This window comes from Neofelis nebulosa, chromosome 1 (genome assembly GCF_028018385.1).
Source record: "Neofelis nebulosa isolate mNeoNeb1 chromosome 1, mNeoNeb1.pri, whole genome shotgun sequence".
Taxonomy (NCBI): Eukaryota; Metazoa; Chordata; class Mammalia; order Carnivora; family Felidae; genus Neofelis; species Neofelis nebulosa.
In genome coordinates this window covers 86,379,851-86,397,641 of record NC_080782.1, presented here as the reverse complement: position 1 = coordinate 86,397,641, position 17,791 = coordinate 86,379,851, and the positions used below count along the sequence as shown (strand labels likewise).

At 35.8% G+C, this 17,791-nt stretch overlaps 1 protein-coding gene across 4 annotated transcripts; it reads right to left on the bottom strand.

Moving 5' to 3' along the window:
• Nucleotides 1–3,194: 3,194 nt before the first annotated feature.
• ARRDC3 (arrestin domain containing 3) lies at nt 3,195–17,767 on the bottom strand. Of its 4 annotated transcripts, none has more exons than XR_009260936.1 (8): nt 17,249–17,767; nt 13,207–13,288; nt 11,145–11,292; nt 10,064–10,166; nt 9,463–9,719; nt 8,965–9,127; nt 8,536–8,728; nt 3,195–5,950 (listed from the first exon to the last, which is right to left on the bottom strand). XR_009260936.1 is itself a non-coding variant. In XM_058727059.1 (8 exons), the coding sequence occupies exons 1-8, from the start codon at nt 17,526–17,528 to the stop codon at nt 5,894–5,896; spliced, it is 1,245 nt and encodes a 414-aa protein (XP_058583042.1). In that variant the 5' UTR covers nt 17,529–17,766; the 3' UTR covers nt 3,195–5,893. The 4 variants fall into 4 exon arrangements, 3 of the variants coding, with proteins under 3 accessions (XP_058583042.1, XP_058583056.1, XP_058583064.1); XM_058727059.1 differs by having other exon boundaries at nt 8,536–8,690; nt 17,249–17,766; XM_058727073.1 differs by lacking the exon at nt 17,249–17,767 and adding an exon at nt 14,166–17,221 and having other exon boundaries at nt 8,536–8,690.
• Between the last annotated feature and the right edge of the window lie 24 nt (nt 17,768–17,791).

The following is a 17,791-nucleotide window of genomic DNA, read 5'->3' as shown; positions in this document are numbered from 1 at the left end:
GATGCGTGTGTTATATCTTAGTTTCCTGTTATTTTCCTTTTGATCTAAACATCTTGAGTACTAACCTTTCGGGATTCAGACTTATTAAGAGTGTACACATGTATATGTGTACATTATAAAAGTGTGCCTTGCACTAGGAGGTAGAAATGTTGATTTCCTTAAAAAAAAAGCAGAAACTGGATGCTTATTCTAACAATTTTTTGCATTTCTATCATTAGTTACACTATTAATTCATTAGAGAAAAATGATCTAATTCATATACTTTCCTATATTCAGTAAGGATCAGATAGCTTTTCATTTGGCAAAAATTCATGTCATCTAAAGTAATAAGAATGTAATAATTTGACTTTCATCAGTTGTTAGAAGAAACTGTTAGATTTATCATCTTAGGACAATGTATTTTAATCTTTCACATTCTTCTGTTCACTGGTAAGACTGTTTTGTGTAACTAGTAAATAGATCTCTAAATTATACCAATATGTTTTAATACACTATTTTAACTTTATTAACATTCCCAGAGACCTACCAGTGCCAGAGGTAATAATCATTTTTTTTGGATTGGAAATTGATGTTGAGAACTTATGTAAGTCTTGAATTTAGAAGTAGGAAAATCCATTTCTACTTAGAATTAGCTACAATGTATCAGAAATTCCTAGTATGTCATAAACTTGTTCTCTTGAATCACATTAGGCTATACACCTTAACATACAAATGCTAGAACCTATTCTAAAGCAATGTTTCCTCCCTTTTCTGGCTTTATAATATCTTGACACCATCTGCCAAAGTTGGTGTCTGTGAAGCTGGTTTGAAAATAATATATTCTTGTCCTTATGTGTTAGTTTTGTGCTATTCAGTAAAGACAGTGATACTGGTTCTATTTCCAGTTGGGCTGGTGTGTTTCGCTTTCTATACTACTAGCTGTCTTGGATTTGAAGTCATCTTTTCATATTCATGTATTTACCACAGCATTTCCTGGTTATTTAGACTAGTTCCTCAAAAGTCAAATTAATTTTATCAGTAAGTTAAGTCAAATTAATTTTATCAGTAAGTTTTTCTCTCATGTATTGAAAAATGTATCTCCTATTGATTTTGAAATCAAGACATAAAAAGGCAAAATATTTCATCATTCAGATATGGATGTTGGGAGAAATACTGTTGTTGATATAGGAATTCTGAAGGTGTAATTGCCACCAATTATTATAGTTAAAAAGTTATATCTCAAAAATATCAAGCCATAAACAGGCTTTGAGATTTAAAACGCCACAATTATTTTTCACTTATCAAGTACTCCAAATCCTCAACTCAGTTACAGCTTGGTACTCCTGAAAACAAAGTTGCCTGTTTTGTCTGTCTCTTTGGTGCGCTACACAGCTTCTTAAATTTTACTGTACTTGCAGATTACCTGAGAACCATGTAAACAGGAATTTTGGGTCAGTATTCTGGGGTAGACCTTGATATTCTGCTTTTCTAATGCACTCCCAGGTGACGCCATTGCTGCTGGTTTGGACAACACTTGAAATAGCAAGAATATATAGTAACCTCTTTTCTCCTTTCTTCTGGAAACAGATTTCTTTTTATTGGGAAACCCATTCTATGTGGCATGAGACATGACCCAGATATTGGCCAATCAGAATCGCCCTTAACAAGTGATTTGGAGAGTCCAGATGGCTTTTCTTCCAGGAGCTATAGAAGCTGGGGTCATCTTTCCTGGCCCATCTGAAATGAAAGAATAAGGCAAATATGAAAAAGGGTAAGTTAACAGAGATGAGAGACAAGAGTGTGTCTCCAGAGCATTGTTTGGATTTTTGGATCCAAATGTGCTTAATATATATAGTTCATCCTTGGAATTACTGGTTAATACAGTTTGTTTTTTCACTTAAGCTAGTCTGAGTTTCTTCCTGTTACAGTAAAAAAATCCTGATAAATATACTGAGCTTGTCATTCAGTAAATCCTAATTAGTGATAGGGTTTGGTTAAGTATAGATGACAATGCAAAAGCAAAGCCAAGTAACAGTCAATTAATTGTATATAACTTGAGACATGTACTTAACTCAGCCTCAAAGTATTCTAATGCAAATTTAGAAGCAACATGGTTAACTTCCAATGTTGTAATGGACTTAGAGCATTATTTCTTTACCTAAAAATATATTACAACCTTGTGCCTTCAATGATGAAGGGGACTTTGGATAGCTACTTTCTACTTTGTGGATGAAGACATCAAAATTCACACATCCTGTTCAAGGCTACATCTAAAGTTACAGAAAGCAAAACATAGAACTCTCTTTTTCATGCTATTATTCCTCTCTCCTCATTTTTATTCCTTATTGTCTAGACATTGTGTAGATTGGGTTTTTTTTTTTTTTTTTAATGTTCATTTATTTTGAGGAGAGAGAGAGAGAGAGAGAGAGAGAGAGAGTGTGCAGAGGGGCAGAAAGAGGGAGAGGATCCCAAGCAGGCTTGGCATTGTCAGTGCAGAGCCTGACTTGGGCCTTGATCCCATGAACCATGAGATCATGACCTGAGCTGAAATCAAGAGTAAGATACTTAGCTGACTGAGTCACCTAGGTGCTCCTTGCTCTTATTTCCATAAAATTGATTATAAATGTATAATGTCTAAACGCTTCTTTGTAAAACACTTTTTATGTGTATATATGTTTGAGAATATGCGGCAATCATATACAACTCGATAGCTAATCTGTAAATGTATAAATACTTGAGTTTTTTTTCTAAATGTGATCCCCAAAGTACCTATGATGTTATGAATCACTAAAATTCACATTAAGAAAAATACTGTTATTTTAAAATTTAGGAAAAATATTTTTGTAAGGTTAGTTAATACACCTTTTAAATGTAAGTGCTCTTGAAGTACTAGAAACTTAGATACTTCACAGCAAGAGGGAATTGGTACCTCAAAGTGAAACTACCTGGTTAAGTTTGGTTCATATAGAGGACTTGAAATTATTTAACCAACTTATGTTTCATAAAAAAAAAAAAAAATCTGTAACTTGGTGAATTATTAAGGCAAACACTGATAAGTAGTATTAAAAATTCCTGTAAGTCTTCAGTGATTTTCTTTGATATCTAGAAACTATTCTTACCTAGCATGGCTTAAAACAGGGTTTAATTGTAGTCTTAATGTTTGCAAGTATGACAAATTACTAACATGATTAAGATTGAAATAAATCTCCAAACAATTTTACAAAAAAGAAAAAAACAAAACACTTTATTTTCCACAAGGAAGAGCAATAGGAAAAATTAAATCATTTCCCACATATTGTTTTCTTAAGACAGAGCCTACAAGGACATATTCAGCACCAAATAAAACAGGGGGAAAAAAAGGGGAAATTACAAACAGCCATAGAATATAATCTATAAAGCAAACATTTAATATTGCACTTTGTTTTGCTAACATTTTGGATTTTACTTTTCCTAATTGAAAAATCAGGAATCTATCTTGAATACTGGAATACAACTGTGAACCTCACATCTTATGTCAGGAATTGACCAATATTTATAAAAGAGTAAAGTAATGCCTCTAAATAAGTAAAGAAATAACTTTTAATGGGGAAAATAAAACTTTATTTGATAAAGTTTTATAGATTCAAAATTTAATCACATTTTATTTTGTGACCCAGTGCCAATTATTAGAATATTGGTCATTCTTGTTTCATGTGTTATTTATAAGAGTATATGATGATAAGTATTCCAATGCTATGCATATCAACAATTGTTCCCTAGTCAGACATAAGAGAAAAAAGAAAAGGGATTTTTAGACACCCCCCCCCCCCCAAACAAAAATAAAACCACCAAATGCCCTTTATGCCAAATATTCCATTAGCTTCTTTTGAGGGGGACATTCACAAAATGATTTAACAACAATAAAAAAATATTTCACCCCCATTTCCTTATTATCTAGTATTAGTTTGCTATGGGAGCCCAAACCCTTTACTGAATCACCTAAAACGCGATTCATTTTTACGCTGGGCTTTCTTCACCCTGTCAGCATTTTTCAAACATGAATTGTCTTCCATGTTTTCTTAAAGGCCACTTATGGAAAAGCCTATTTGTTTTGTATGAAGCTTTAAGACAGTATTTAACCAGGTCAAGCACCAAGCCAGAGTTACTATTATTTTCAGCCACTTTATTAACTGTGGGGTTAAACGGCAGGATAGATGTAACACCCATTTCACACGTATGTTGCAATATCAGAGATGCTGATTTTCATTAAAAACATCAGAGCTGAATTCCTTCCAAAGTAAGATGATCGGTAAACTTGGTACCTTGGAAAATGCAGTTTTTAAGTGTCATCATGAATGCTGGTATATTTGTTATGAGCCAACTGTAAATTATCTTTAATATAAACTATAATTTACTGATGTGGTTGCTCTTATCTATATATACTCAAAGTGAGTGGTTTCTCATGTTTAGCAAAATGTTCTTTAGGTAATGGAAAAAATACTTTCATTAAAAAAAACCCCACAAAAATATAAAACAGTTATCATCCCAGCACATATTCTAGTATACTTGTAATTCTGAAGTTATATACTTTTAGAATAAACTTGGGTTTTCAAGCTCTGAGAAGCTTGAGCAGGACACGAAATATATAAATTGAACTCTCTAATGTGTATGTGTATATGTGTGTGTGTACATATTCCTGCTCATTAAAACACTTTGCACCAGCAAAAATGATTTCCAACATAGGTGTTTTGGAGGTAATTAAGTAACTCCGTACAAAAATAAATGCACTTTCTCCTCCTTTCCAGTGACTGGAAAATTTTCATACTCTTAAAATAATAAAAATAACAATCATTTTTAAGAGCAACAAGCCCTTAACTCTTTGCTGGTGCCTGCCATACTGCCTTTCTTTACTCCATTCTTAGCTCTGCTAGTTTCTTCTTATATGTAATGATAAAAAGGGAATGTGGGTGGGTTATCACTTTTGTGTATGTCCCTTTTCCAAATTTCCCTCTCCAAAAAGCCAACCAAACAAACAAAACAAAAAAATAACTCAACAGTGCAACAAAACACAAATAGCATTCCAACAGTTTGGCAAGTGATGCGTTCACCTGAGATTAAGTGATTTTAGGCAGTCAGTAACAAAATGCTGCTTTGCTGTAATAGTAGAAAGGCAACAAATTCTTAAAAGAAACCAAGAAGGTATACAATCTTGACAAAGTCTCTTATTAGCTTCCTCCTCTTATCTCTTTTCCCACATATCTGTTGCGTATCTACTACAGTAGGCTGCAAAACATACAGCAAGAAGGATTGGCTTGAAGGCATTTGATGTTTGTAAATAAATCCACAATAGGATCCAAGCTGAAGAGGTGATACATGGTCAGCCTAGTAGGACATTTCTGAGCATGTGCATACGCAGGTAAAGTCCAGGCTATATTAAATTAAAAAAAAAGTCAGTGCGTTTTTTTCATGTTAAAGTTTTTTCAAAGCTTTCTTTTGTTCCTTGTTGTGCTGACCACAAACAAGTTTTTAAAGAGTATCAAGAGTCTGGCATAAATGGAAAAAAAAAAGCTGTAGTGACATCGGAACTGCACAATGTAAGCATTGAGCATGTGCAAATTTTCAAATCAAAAGAAGGAAATCATCCCTCTTTACAACGTGGTGTCTTGACACGTATGACCATAGGCTAAGAAGACTGCTCTTAATATGTGCCTGTTTTAAAGGAGAAAAGCTTAGATCTTCAAGCATGTTGGAGCAGTCCCAGAATGTTGCTGTAGGCTTCTAAAGCATGATCACTGGTTGTTTCATGTATCTGCCATTTTTCTGGGCAAAAGCAATTCCACTTCCTCTGAAAACGTGTCTCCAAGATACTTCTCTGTCCTCAGCTGGGAAGAGATACAGTTCAGAACCCACATCAAGTTGATCTAACACAGTTCCTTCAACGAGAGGGGCAGGATGGTCTATCATCTGCTGACTGATCAGGATTTGGATCAATCTAAAAACAAAAGTGAAAAAAAAATAGTTATTTGATAAGGTCTAGTAAAAATGCAGCTAATGACTAACATTTTGAGTACCACTGAGGAATTTAATCAGAAAGAACATACGCAGCATTTAAGGGAAGAAAGGATACTAGTATTATCTATAAAGTGTCTTAGATTTAATTACTAGGTTAATAATAAAATTTACAAAGGTATGCCCAAATAGTTCTCTTTTCCAAAAGGTAATGGTGAAATTTTATCAGAGAATGCTGTTTTACTCCACACTTAGTAGGAACGAAGACTCAAATAAACAATGGAAAACATCTTCATAGCAATGATCTCCTTTTATGAAGTATCCCTTTTATCCTTTTACAAAAAAGTCAACTCCTCTCTTTTCTAGGCTTTGAGAAGAGTGCAGTTGTGTAAAACCCCAGAGGGCCTAGAAAAACAATGTGTATCAAGAAATAATGCTGAACCCAAAATGCTCTACAGTCTTCCCACCTTCTCCATTTCTACAGTGACTTTCATATGCACATACATTTAAGCAACGTGAGTATATTTCAGCTGTTTCTCAGCTAGAAAGAGAATTGACATAGGAAGGCAAATAGCTGCCTTTAATACGTTCCTTTTTGTGAGACATCGTTTGGGCAACACCCATTTTTACTTGTATTTAAATGTGGCACAGTCCAAAGTGCCTCAGAAACTTTAGGTAAAACACATTTTTAGAGGAAAAAAAGCATCTACCTTTTAATGACTTAAAAGAGACAAAAAAAATCACTGTAATACAATCTAGAACTCCTCCCCCCATGCGGCTATTAATTAAATCACACTTTGAAACAATTTAGGGTTTTAAAAGTTTTTAAATTCCCTTAATTATCTTAGTTCACTTTAAAAGAAGGAAGTAGAATTTTACTACAAATTGCTTAGATTGTCATTCTTTTAAAATGCCTGTTGTACAGCCAGAAGGCCTCAGATCAAATCAGTAGTGACTGACTTAAGACAGAAACATCAGTGTAAAAATGTAATAAAATCTGTAAGTGGGAGAACATTTTTAACATTGTAAGGGAAATTTTATGAAATAGAATATTAGGATAGAAAACCATAAGAATTTACAAAAACAAATTCTAAATATTCTACATTTCAATGAGTAAAGTGGATCTCCTATTAACCACATTCAAAGGAAAACACACTCTTCTGGCAATGATGTTAAGGGAGAAAAGGAACAATTTCTTGCAGAGTGAAACAATCCCATTATGTCTTATTTAAGAGTAATAATACGTAGTAAAATTGCTAAACTATGATAACCAAAAGGATTAGGTTGATTCCAGTGATTTACAAAACTATTTGGTATTTTGCTGGTATCAAGGGCAACTTTAAAGCCCTTCAAACATATATGTATTTTTAAAAACTTTTTTTAATGTGTATTTATTTTTGAGAGACACAGACAGAGCACGAGCAAGGGAGGGGCAGAGAGAAGGGAGACACAGAATCTGAAGCAGGCAGGCTCCAGGCGCTGAGCTGTCACCACAGAGCCCAACAAGGGGCTCGAACTCACAAACTGTGAGACCATGACCTGAGCCAAGTCAGCGAAGCCACCCAGGCACCCCTGTTCAAACATATATTAAGATATATTCTGAAGTATCCCGAAATTCCCGGCTTTCTACCCTGCCTCCTTGCCTTCCACATGCTGTTTTTCCTGCCTGGACTATATTACTTTTTGAGGACTACTTATTTTGAAGATCTGACTTAATAATCACCTTCTCAGGGAAGCCTTTCCTGATTCCCAAGTCCTAATGAACTTGTTCTCAAATGAACTGCATGCATTCCTATCATACTATTATGGAATATTTCATCTCTAAATTTGTTCTTCTCACTAGTCTGTGAGCTTCTCTCAAGTAAGGGCCATGTTTTATTCACCTACATGCTTGGTAGTCATCAATGGGAGATGAATAGAAATGTTTGTCTAACATGTTTTTGCACATGTTCTTTTCCCCTATGACTGTTAAAATATGCAAGAATTAAACTGGAAAAGGCTGATGAGTAAGATGAATTAAAGCTACTGAATTAATTTATGGTTGCAAAATGCCACTTCTATTGATGCTTAAAATATGAATTAGTCCTGGGGTGCCTGGTTGACTCAGTCTGTTGAGCATCTGACTCTTGATTTTGGCTCAGGTCATGATGTCATGGTTTGTGAGTTCAAGCCCCGTATCAGGCTCTGCGCTGACAGTGCAGAACCTGCTTGGGATTCTCTGTAAAGCTCTCTTTCTGCCCCTTCCCTGCATGTGCTTGCTCTCTCTCTCTCTCTCTCAAAATAAATATAAATAAGCTTAAAAAAATGAATTATTCCTTTAACTGACATTCTGTGAGCATGAGACTGGATCACTATCCCTGTTTCCCCAATAATATGAGTCCTACTTATTAAAGTTAAGAATGAAACTTATTTAAATCTGGACAACCATAATTTAATGCTTAATCCTGTTGTTTTAAATTATTTTTCTAATATGATGCTAATCAAAACTGAACTACGTTTTTAAAAAAGTCTACAATAGTATTTCCCAGGAGAGCTAGCCTATTTCATACTTGAGGAGCTAGTGCTTACCTCTGAATAAAGAGGTGGAGGCAAGAACCGAAACTCCTGGATATAAGCAAACAGTGGTCCTTGAAGCGCTCTCTCAAAGTCATCACAAGCACTCACTGGTGCAAGATTGTTCCGCCTTTGTTCCTCTGTTACCACTTCTGCATAGCTGGGTGGTGCTGAAGGAAAAAGATACACGCAATTCGAACAGCATGTTCTTATGCATGTCAAAATACACAGAATAATAGATATTAAAAAAGAATGTCAAGATAAAAAATATAACTTTTTTTGTTTTGTGATCAAAACTACAGGGATATAGGTTTTAAATCTAACATTAGGGACACATGTACTGTCTGCAGGTATAGACAAAAGTGTATCTATAAAATATTAGAAGCAAAATTATGTTCTTGAAAATATTAAGAGATTAAGCTTAAACATGCATTATCAAATTACCTTCAGGTCTTTCAGGTAGGGATAAACCAAGCCAGTTCATATTCATGCTACACTGACTGCTTACACTTGAGGTTCTGCTACCAAATGGATGTAGAGGAATGGTACCAATGACAAGTGGCAAATTAAGAAATAAATCCATAGCTCCAGGAATATCCACATATACCTAAACATTGAAAAAAGATGTTAGGTTTAGAATTCCAAGTATTATTTCTTTTTTAAAAACTAATAACCCAATTTTAATGTTGAAGCCATCATTTACTTTGTTTCTTAGTTATATATACGTAAAACATACAAAAAAATTTCTCTAGTTACGTATAATACTGTATAGTACGTTTACACGTGAGGTAAACGATTAATTATAAACCAAATTTAGTATTTACATATATTTTTATATATCATATATGAAATATAAAAATCAAATCCTGGATATAAGACAAAATAATATCCTCATGACTTTAATACTAAATAACAACAACAAACCCTTAACTCTATACATACCATTAGTGAATATTCCACACGAATTATGCTACAGTCGAGGATAGAGGGAGAAACTGGTGGAATTTTCAGCAACTTTCCATTCCAGGTATCTGTCTTTCCAGATGATAAGGATTCCCCACGTAAGTTAGCCACAAGCTGTTTTACTTCCTTCATTTTCCCTTTGGCATAGAAGGCCTGTGTTTGGTAAATGGCTGCCTTTGGCACTACCATTCGGGAAGAGCAGTTTTCAATCTCAGCAAATATCTGAATTGATTCACCTAGAGAAAAAAAAATATGTATCTACTGTTAAAAAAGCAGAAAAAGGTAAAACAAACCCAAAAATGTAGATTCTTAAGAACTTAAAATGTAAGTTCATTGCTCTACATGGACTACATGGACAAAAAACTGTCCCAAAAGCAGGAAGTAATTTAGAATTATGAAAAAGAACTACTCATTTACAGTAGCTATTTAAAAATGGACACTACATTCCAATTTATGAAAGAAAACTGAGTTACTTTACCAAAGAATACTATATTATGTTTGCATTTAGAGACATTCCATAAATTTATATATAAAAGCTAAATGAAGGATTGTTTTCCTTGGGAAGCCATCTCATACGTACCTGGGGTATAGCCCTTCCTTTCGATTTTGGCACTTAAGGATATTGGGCCTGAGGTACAGAACCAGCAACAGAGAGTCTTTTCTTTTGTGCCTGCTTGGGGTGACTGTAAGAAATAAATTTGGAGAAAAAGATCAATGCATGAAATTGGGACAGTAACAATGTTTTAATAATAAAAATCCCAAATTCTTGGAGAATTAAAATTAAAAGCAGTGTTGCTTTTTTCCTAAGTGTATCCAAATGTACTTCAAAAAAAACCTAACTGATGGCTCCTGAATTATACAATTATTTTTGTTGATATATAAATTTCCATTCAATTAAAAAAAGGGGTACAAGGTTTAACATCACATTCCATAAACATAGTTTTACATATACAGTAATTAAAAACTAACCATCCAAACAAACAAAAAAACCCTTTCCACATGAACTGCCTTTAAAAAAAAAGGCAGCTTAGAAAGCAGTTTGGTTATAATCCCAAATGTTAACATCTTTCTTTAAGAATGTAACAATCAATTATGTGAAAAAAGGAAAACTCTCATTTTTAATGTTATTTGCTTGAAGATGTTATCATTTGTTTAAACCAAGTAAGTTTTTAAAGTCAAATTTGAATCTTGTGGAAAAATGCAATTAAAAAGAATTGCTTTTAAAATGGAATTGTTTTTTCATCAAAGTGACAAAATCTCCCCAACATTTGACAACTATCCCTATGTTGGAAGAATGCAATGCGAATTTTAGATTATGATCTTTTCATGGTAAGTGATATGGTCTTATAATAATAACTGATACTACTGTTCCTCTCCTGCTAGAATTATCCAAGGAACAGATCTATTTTTTGTTATTGTTATCTTTTGAGTAAGAGTTATTTCATACCATATGCTGAAGTTATTACAATGTCAGAAAATATGAGCATACTTTTTGCTAATTTGTGTGCTCGACTGTATTTTTAAAATAAATATTAAAAAATAAAGTTATGAATTTTAAAATAAATCACAATTTAAAATTTATACGTATTGCATAGTTTAGGTGATTATTCTTTAATATTTATATGCTGAAAACAAGAATGAAGAATTCGGTCAATTCTTACCAGTAATGAAGGAGTGTTGATATCTATATGCTCAAAGACTGTAAATTCCTTCTTTAATTTTACTGGTAGAAGCCAAGGCCTGTGCAATTCGGCTTTCACCCAATAGCGCACACTGCCATGTCGGCCTTCGAATGAGGTAGCAAGTGGTCTGTGCAGAATATAAAGTTCAATATATTAATTTTATACCTCTTTTTAATAATTATACAGCAGGTCAGCATATAGAAGTGTTACTACAGGGCACTGTTTATTATCAATGAGGTATCAAACATAGAATTTTTTTAATTTCCAAAGGGATAAGTCATTGGGGGAAAAAAATCTTCTGTTTTCCAAATGACAATAGCTAACAGTTAATATTATAGTAATTTTGCTTAAAAAAGCCAGAAGAATACAATCCCTTTAAACTAAGAAGAAGCTACTTTTAATGCTGGTGGCAAAATTATGCAAGTTTGGAAATGAACAATTCTTGAAATATCAAAAGTTTAATCTAAAAATGAAGTTAAGAATGGTTTAAGTATTTCTATTAAGAAATTCTACCCACTGGCTAGAAATCTCTTTTTGTAGTAACTAATTAAGAAGGTCTAGAAAAGGCATTGGCCATTTGTTATAATTTTAAAAAATTTGCATTTTATAGGTCTACTGAAACTCTAAAAAGCTGGTTTCCCATTTCCTAGTTTACTCATATTCTAACTCTTTTTGGCCAGGTTTTCTAACTTTATAGGTTTAAAAAGAAAAAGAAACATTTCTGTTAATCTGTGTCAAGAAAATCAGAAGTGTTTTTCAATTCTCCCAAATTTTATTAATTGTGGAAGGTTTTATTTCGGTAGGCTTAGTTTTTTTTTTTCTTCTTTCATAATTTCCTTAGAAAAATGCCCAGGGTTCAGTTATGTATAAGGTAAAGTGCTAACTTAGATTAGCATGAGAAGTAGTGTTGTTTTTACAGATATTTTTGTATTTTAGACTCCTGTATTAATGTGTATAGCACAGAAAAATAAAATGCAGTATTTATGTTAGTTAGTCTTCCAGACTTTATTTTGAATGACCTTGGTTTGGGGTGCCTGGGTGGCTCAGTCAAACATCTGACTCTTGATTTTGGATCAGGTCGAGACCTCACGGTTTGTGGGATTGAGCCCCATGTCCGGCTCTGAGCTGACAGTGCAGAGCCTGCTTTGGATTCACTCTCCCTCTTTTTCTCTCAAAATAAATAAATAAATATTAAAAAAAGTTAAATGACCTTGGTTTACAGATTTTTAAAAAACATATAAATATTAAATTACCTTCACCCTGAAAAATATTCAGGCCCAGTATTAGCATTATATTCACACTTGCAGTATGTCTCTTAAAAAGTAGATTAGGGCATGGAGGAAATAGAATATTCTGAAAAATACCATTTATGAACTATTCGCATGTAACTCAAGTACTAGAATTATCAAAGATATTAAAAAATTGAGGGGAGTATTTTTTTTTTAACGATCTATTTTTATGTTAAAAATAAACCACTTCTTTTCTTCTTCCATACTATATTCCAAGCCTTATATTTAGGTACATGATGGGTGTTTCCTTTTAAGTTCAGATCATATAGTATCTCTTTTGGGACCTTTTCAATTAGCTCTTTGCACAGAAGCTGAATCCGTATCTAAAGAACATCACTTCTAAAGTCAATCTATTCCTAATTTTTATCTTTTTAATTTACTGCTGTTGGTTAGCATTAGCAGAAAAGACTTGATATGTTCTATGTTTCTGCTAGTACCAATTGATGATGAATAAAGTACTTATAAAATGCTTACTATTTGAGCAGAATCTTCTAATTCACTCACGTTAGGTGAAATACTATTCAAGTTTTAAAAACCTCACAGATCTTGAGACAAAGTACTAAGAATTGAGCTTTGCTTTCTATAATTTTGCCAGGCTAGATTAAAAAGTAGCTACTTCTTTCAGTGTATTGTTTTCCTCTAGCAACATTCAATAATGAAAAGGGTTTTTTTTTTTTAAACTAAAAATATTTAAATTTAGAATAATTTTAAAAGAATGGAGGTTTATGAAGAATGCCTGTTATAATACTTACGTCTGTGGAAGCTCGAAGCTGAATGCATATTCATGCCTTCCTGAATGAATAGTGTTGAAGCCTTCTTCGGAATTATCATCATCTTAAAACAAACAGAAAAAGGAAAAAGAAGCTTGACGTTAAACCTTTACACACTCCTCATAGTGGCATAACTTTAAAGATACTCCTATAATAATTAAGGCCACAAGCTTTGTAGTCTGAGAGGTCTTAATGCCAATTCTTACTTTGGTTACTTCCCCTGGGTGAAATACAAATCCTGAGACTTCAGTTGCCTCATCTGGAAGATGGGGATAATTAACACTTCTACCCCAAAGGCAAGTATTTTAATGGTATATGAGCCAACTCTACAGGATCATATAGTACATGCTCAACAAAAAGAGGAAGAGCTCAAATTTCACACTAAGATGTTATCTTGGTCTCCAATGGTTTAAGCTTATTATGAGACATATAATAAAAACTGGGTAAACCTTTCAAGTCTGTCAGTTTTGATACAGATGAAATGAATAATTCTAAAACCATTAGAAAACTTTGTCAAATGTTGACGTTAAAAAGAAAAACGGAACAGTGATTTTAATGTCAGTTTCAAAGCTAAAAATAAAAATTCTTTATTGACCCTAAAATGATGACCACACTCAGTTTGTCCTAGCAACAGCTAAAAATTTGCATACATATATTAAAAAAACCCTTAAATAGCTTTAAGATCTTTTAAAGGTTGCCTGCTTACGGGGAAACATGTTCTACATCCTTGAAAAATGAACTCCAATTAGGTTGTTTCCAATTTCCAGATGAATGACCTTTCATTTTATAACCAATTTCTTTCGGCCAAAGAGCTTATTTTAAAAATTTCTCCATAATAAATATACTTAATGAAAATACGGGCGGGGATTCTGGATTCTTAAAATGACTTTTCTTAGCCTTCTAAATATTATAATTACATAAATGTCTTATTATTAACGTACTTTTTAGTGTAGACACCATCATTTACCACGAGAGGAGACGAGATTGGTAAAATCATTTAACTTTCCCTCACCAAAAAGTATCGAAGGTACACAAAAAACGTGATGCTTCCCTTACATCAAAGGGAGAAAAGGAAAAAAGCGCGTCTATATGTGGATACTTTTATTCAAAACCCACGATGATTCCCTCATATCTCAGCACTATTTTCCTCGTCCCCTGTGCAAATCCTCTGAAAGAATTTCAGCACTGAAAATTGGCTGGTGAGTTGGGGGCCATGTACACTCGCTCCCCTCGAAGGCGCCCAAAGTTTGCCTTCCTCTCCTTTTCTTCCCTTCTCTCTCCCTTTTTGTGCCAGCTCAGCAGTCTCATTGAGGCGAGCTGCGGCGGCCGCGCCGTGGTAAACAAGTGCCGGGCTGTCAATCAAGAACTAGACCGGAGCAGGAGAGGACCGGCCTAAACCGGCGCGAGCAGATCCCAGCCGGCCCGCCCGCGCGCCGCCGCCGCCCGCGCGACCCGCTATACATACGGCATACGTCGCGCGGCGCTCGCGCTCGCGTTCGCGCAGCCTACCCTGCTGGACTGGGGGCGGGGCGACCGCACCGCGGCGCTTCCGCTTTACACGCCCCAGCCGGTGACCGGTTCGATCTGGCTCGGGCCACCCTGACACCTTTACAGTTGCGGTGAGGGAAACTGGGGCGGGGTGGGGGGTGGGCAGGGCTGCATAGTCCCTGGGAAACAATGGGGAGGGGCCAGGGAATACTCGCCAAGGTCCCGACCCCAGCTTTCGTTGTCAGTGGCACTTTTCCCTCTCCTCCTGGCCAGCCTTTACGGTCAGTCCCTCAGGTCAAATCAAGGTAGCCGGTCTGGGGACTGCATAGGTCCACACAACACGCTTTGTTTGAGCTCAGGGAATGCGCGTTTACAGAGGCCAGCTGACATCTTCCAGCCGAGAACAGGAAAATGGGGTCCTGCTAACCCTGCCTACCCAAGTTCCTTCAGAATAGAATTGTCAGCTGAAGTTACGCCCAGGGCCGTTCGGCACCTGTAAGGCCAGCAGGAGCTTCTCCCCCTCTACTCTGCTGAAACCCAAGATCGTTTTCTTTGGGGTCCCCAAGCAAGCCGAGGTGAGGGGCGACAACATTCCGTGACATGAACCACGGCGCCTCCACAACCTCGGGGAGGGATGCAAGTACGGGCGGGGGCGGCCACTCTGGAGGGACCTTTACCGGCGCACGCCGGTTCCAAGCCTCGCCCCAACCGGCGCGAGCCCACTCTCCCCACCCGCCCGCGCCCAATCCAATCAGAGCCTGGCATCGCCTTAGCAACAGGCTAACAAACGCGGCTCCGCCTATCGCCGGTCGCCCGGGGCGGGGTCTCAGTTACCAGGCTAGTTTGAGAGGTCCCACTTTTAAGTCATTGAAACTATTCCAGCTAAGAGCTCGTCCGCGCCTTGCAGGGGTTGAGGGGCATCTCGTTGGGGTACGGGGTACATAATTTTCTTTACCGTGAAATCATCGAGTAACTAATCAAACTGCGTTTGCCCCCATAAATCGTTATTCTACTTTTATCCCACTGCAAACCTCAGCTCCTTAAAAACCTTTGTTTCCTAACCGTTTGATAAAAAGCTGCAATGTCCAGAAAGGTTCAAACACAAACTCGTGTGCCTGCTTCTCAACAAATACCAAAGCTGTCATTAGGTATTTACATTTAACATCAGTCTTACTGCTCAGAAGGATTAACTAGAAATTATTTCAGAATACAAATGACCTATGTGTAACCATGAAAACCCAACCAAAGAACTGATTTCATCTTAATCTATTAAAAAAAAAATGAGTTAAATGCTGTAACTCCCAAGCATCCTTCATTTCGACACTTGCCTTAGTTCAATTAGCACTTCCTCAGGGATGTATATTTTTTAATATTAAAAAAGGTAAAGATGTCCTGTACTTTTTGAAAATCCTCAACATTTGAACTAAATACTGCATGAAAAAGGAGAAGCATAAAATTACATAACCAGTTTTAACATTATATTCTTCTTCGGCTAGGAATTAAGTCATCGCCACCACCTGACGCGTGTAACCAATCTGCTGAGAGCAGAACAAGCGCCCCTCCTCACCACCCCCCAGAACTGGTCCGAAACAGGATTGAACCGCTTCTAACAAAGGGTGGAAACTTAGAAAAACAAGCTTAGAGTCTCCTATATTTCCACAATGTAACCACTTAAACAATAGATTGGAAATCTTAGGACCCCTTCTCCCCTTGACAACCCTTCATCTTCCTTTTCTAACCAAAAATCAAATCCAATGTGCCGAATACTTTTCAATTCCATTTGACTGGCACAGGTTTCATTGAATGCACGTTCCAAAGTTAGGCATCATACTCGGAAAAGAAAATTACTGACCCGAAATGGCTTCTAAAACTGATTTGAAACCTATCATAATGATAGACACTATCCTTTAAAATAGAGAATGCTTGATGTAAATTTATAAAGGATCTGGAAAGAATAAGGAAAAAACACGTGGGGTGTTGATGCCATATGTCAAAATAAGCCACAGAAATCCTTTATCAAAGAACAACGATCAATTCTTTAAAATATTTTGCGTGTCAATACTAAAAATGAAAACCACCTATTTACCCACTTAAAAATGTTACTCCATTTCTTCACTGAAGCTTAGTTTTTTAAGATCTAAGGTTGCAGAGTACAAGGGAAAAAAATCGAATATTGGACTGCAGATTTTAGCAATTCATTTGAAAACTTATTAGTAAAATTATTGAATGAGATTTAAGTAGAATTTACAAGTAAGATAGAAATGTATTCCAAGTGCGTATGGCACAGACCAAGCCGGGTATAGACAGAGGTAGTTGAATAAGTGCAGTTTGCAGTCACTTTGCAGATGCCTGCATGCATTACGGCTTAACACACGATGAATGTCAAGGAGAATCCCAATCTTCCAACTTTGCTAATCTTTATCAAACTGCTATGTGTTATGCCAGGAGTAGAATTAACACGAATTCAGGAAAATTGAAAAGGTACTTTTCAAAGAAAATCAAGGTCTAATGATTTCTGTATAATATAAAAACTTACCTCTTTCGTGTCCAATTAAGATGTCTTTATGGTTGAAATATTCTACTTCTTCAGTGTAATTCTGTGTATAGGCAGTATTGGAGCCGGCGTTTCTTGACTCGGTCCAGCGTACTTTCGCATGTCCTCTTGCATGAATTTTAAGAGATTTTACTCTGATTTCCCCAGTAACTTCTAAATTCACCCTTCCTGAGACTGTATCCCCACTAGAATACACAGGGACATTGCTGTCATTAAGACAGTCAAAGCTTATTGTCAAACTCTTCACCTTTCCCAGCACCATGTTTATAACAAAATCTATAAAAATATAATGTAAGACAAAAAAAGTCAAGATCACATATAAAATGTGATCTTCACCTAACACTGATCGATGTCTTTGCCGTGCAAAAAGCTTGCAGGCAAGATCAGTGATTCTTTACAAATAGTTCATTGAGATTTCTTAAAAAGTCAGGGCAGCACAGAGGCTGCTGCTCCACGATTCTGCTAGTCTCAGTGGTCTCCTTACAAAGACGGGCGGCTGGAGGCTGCCAGCTCACTTTAAGAGCA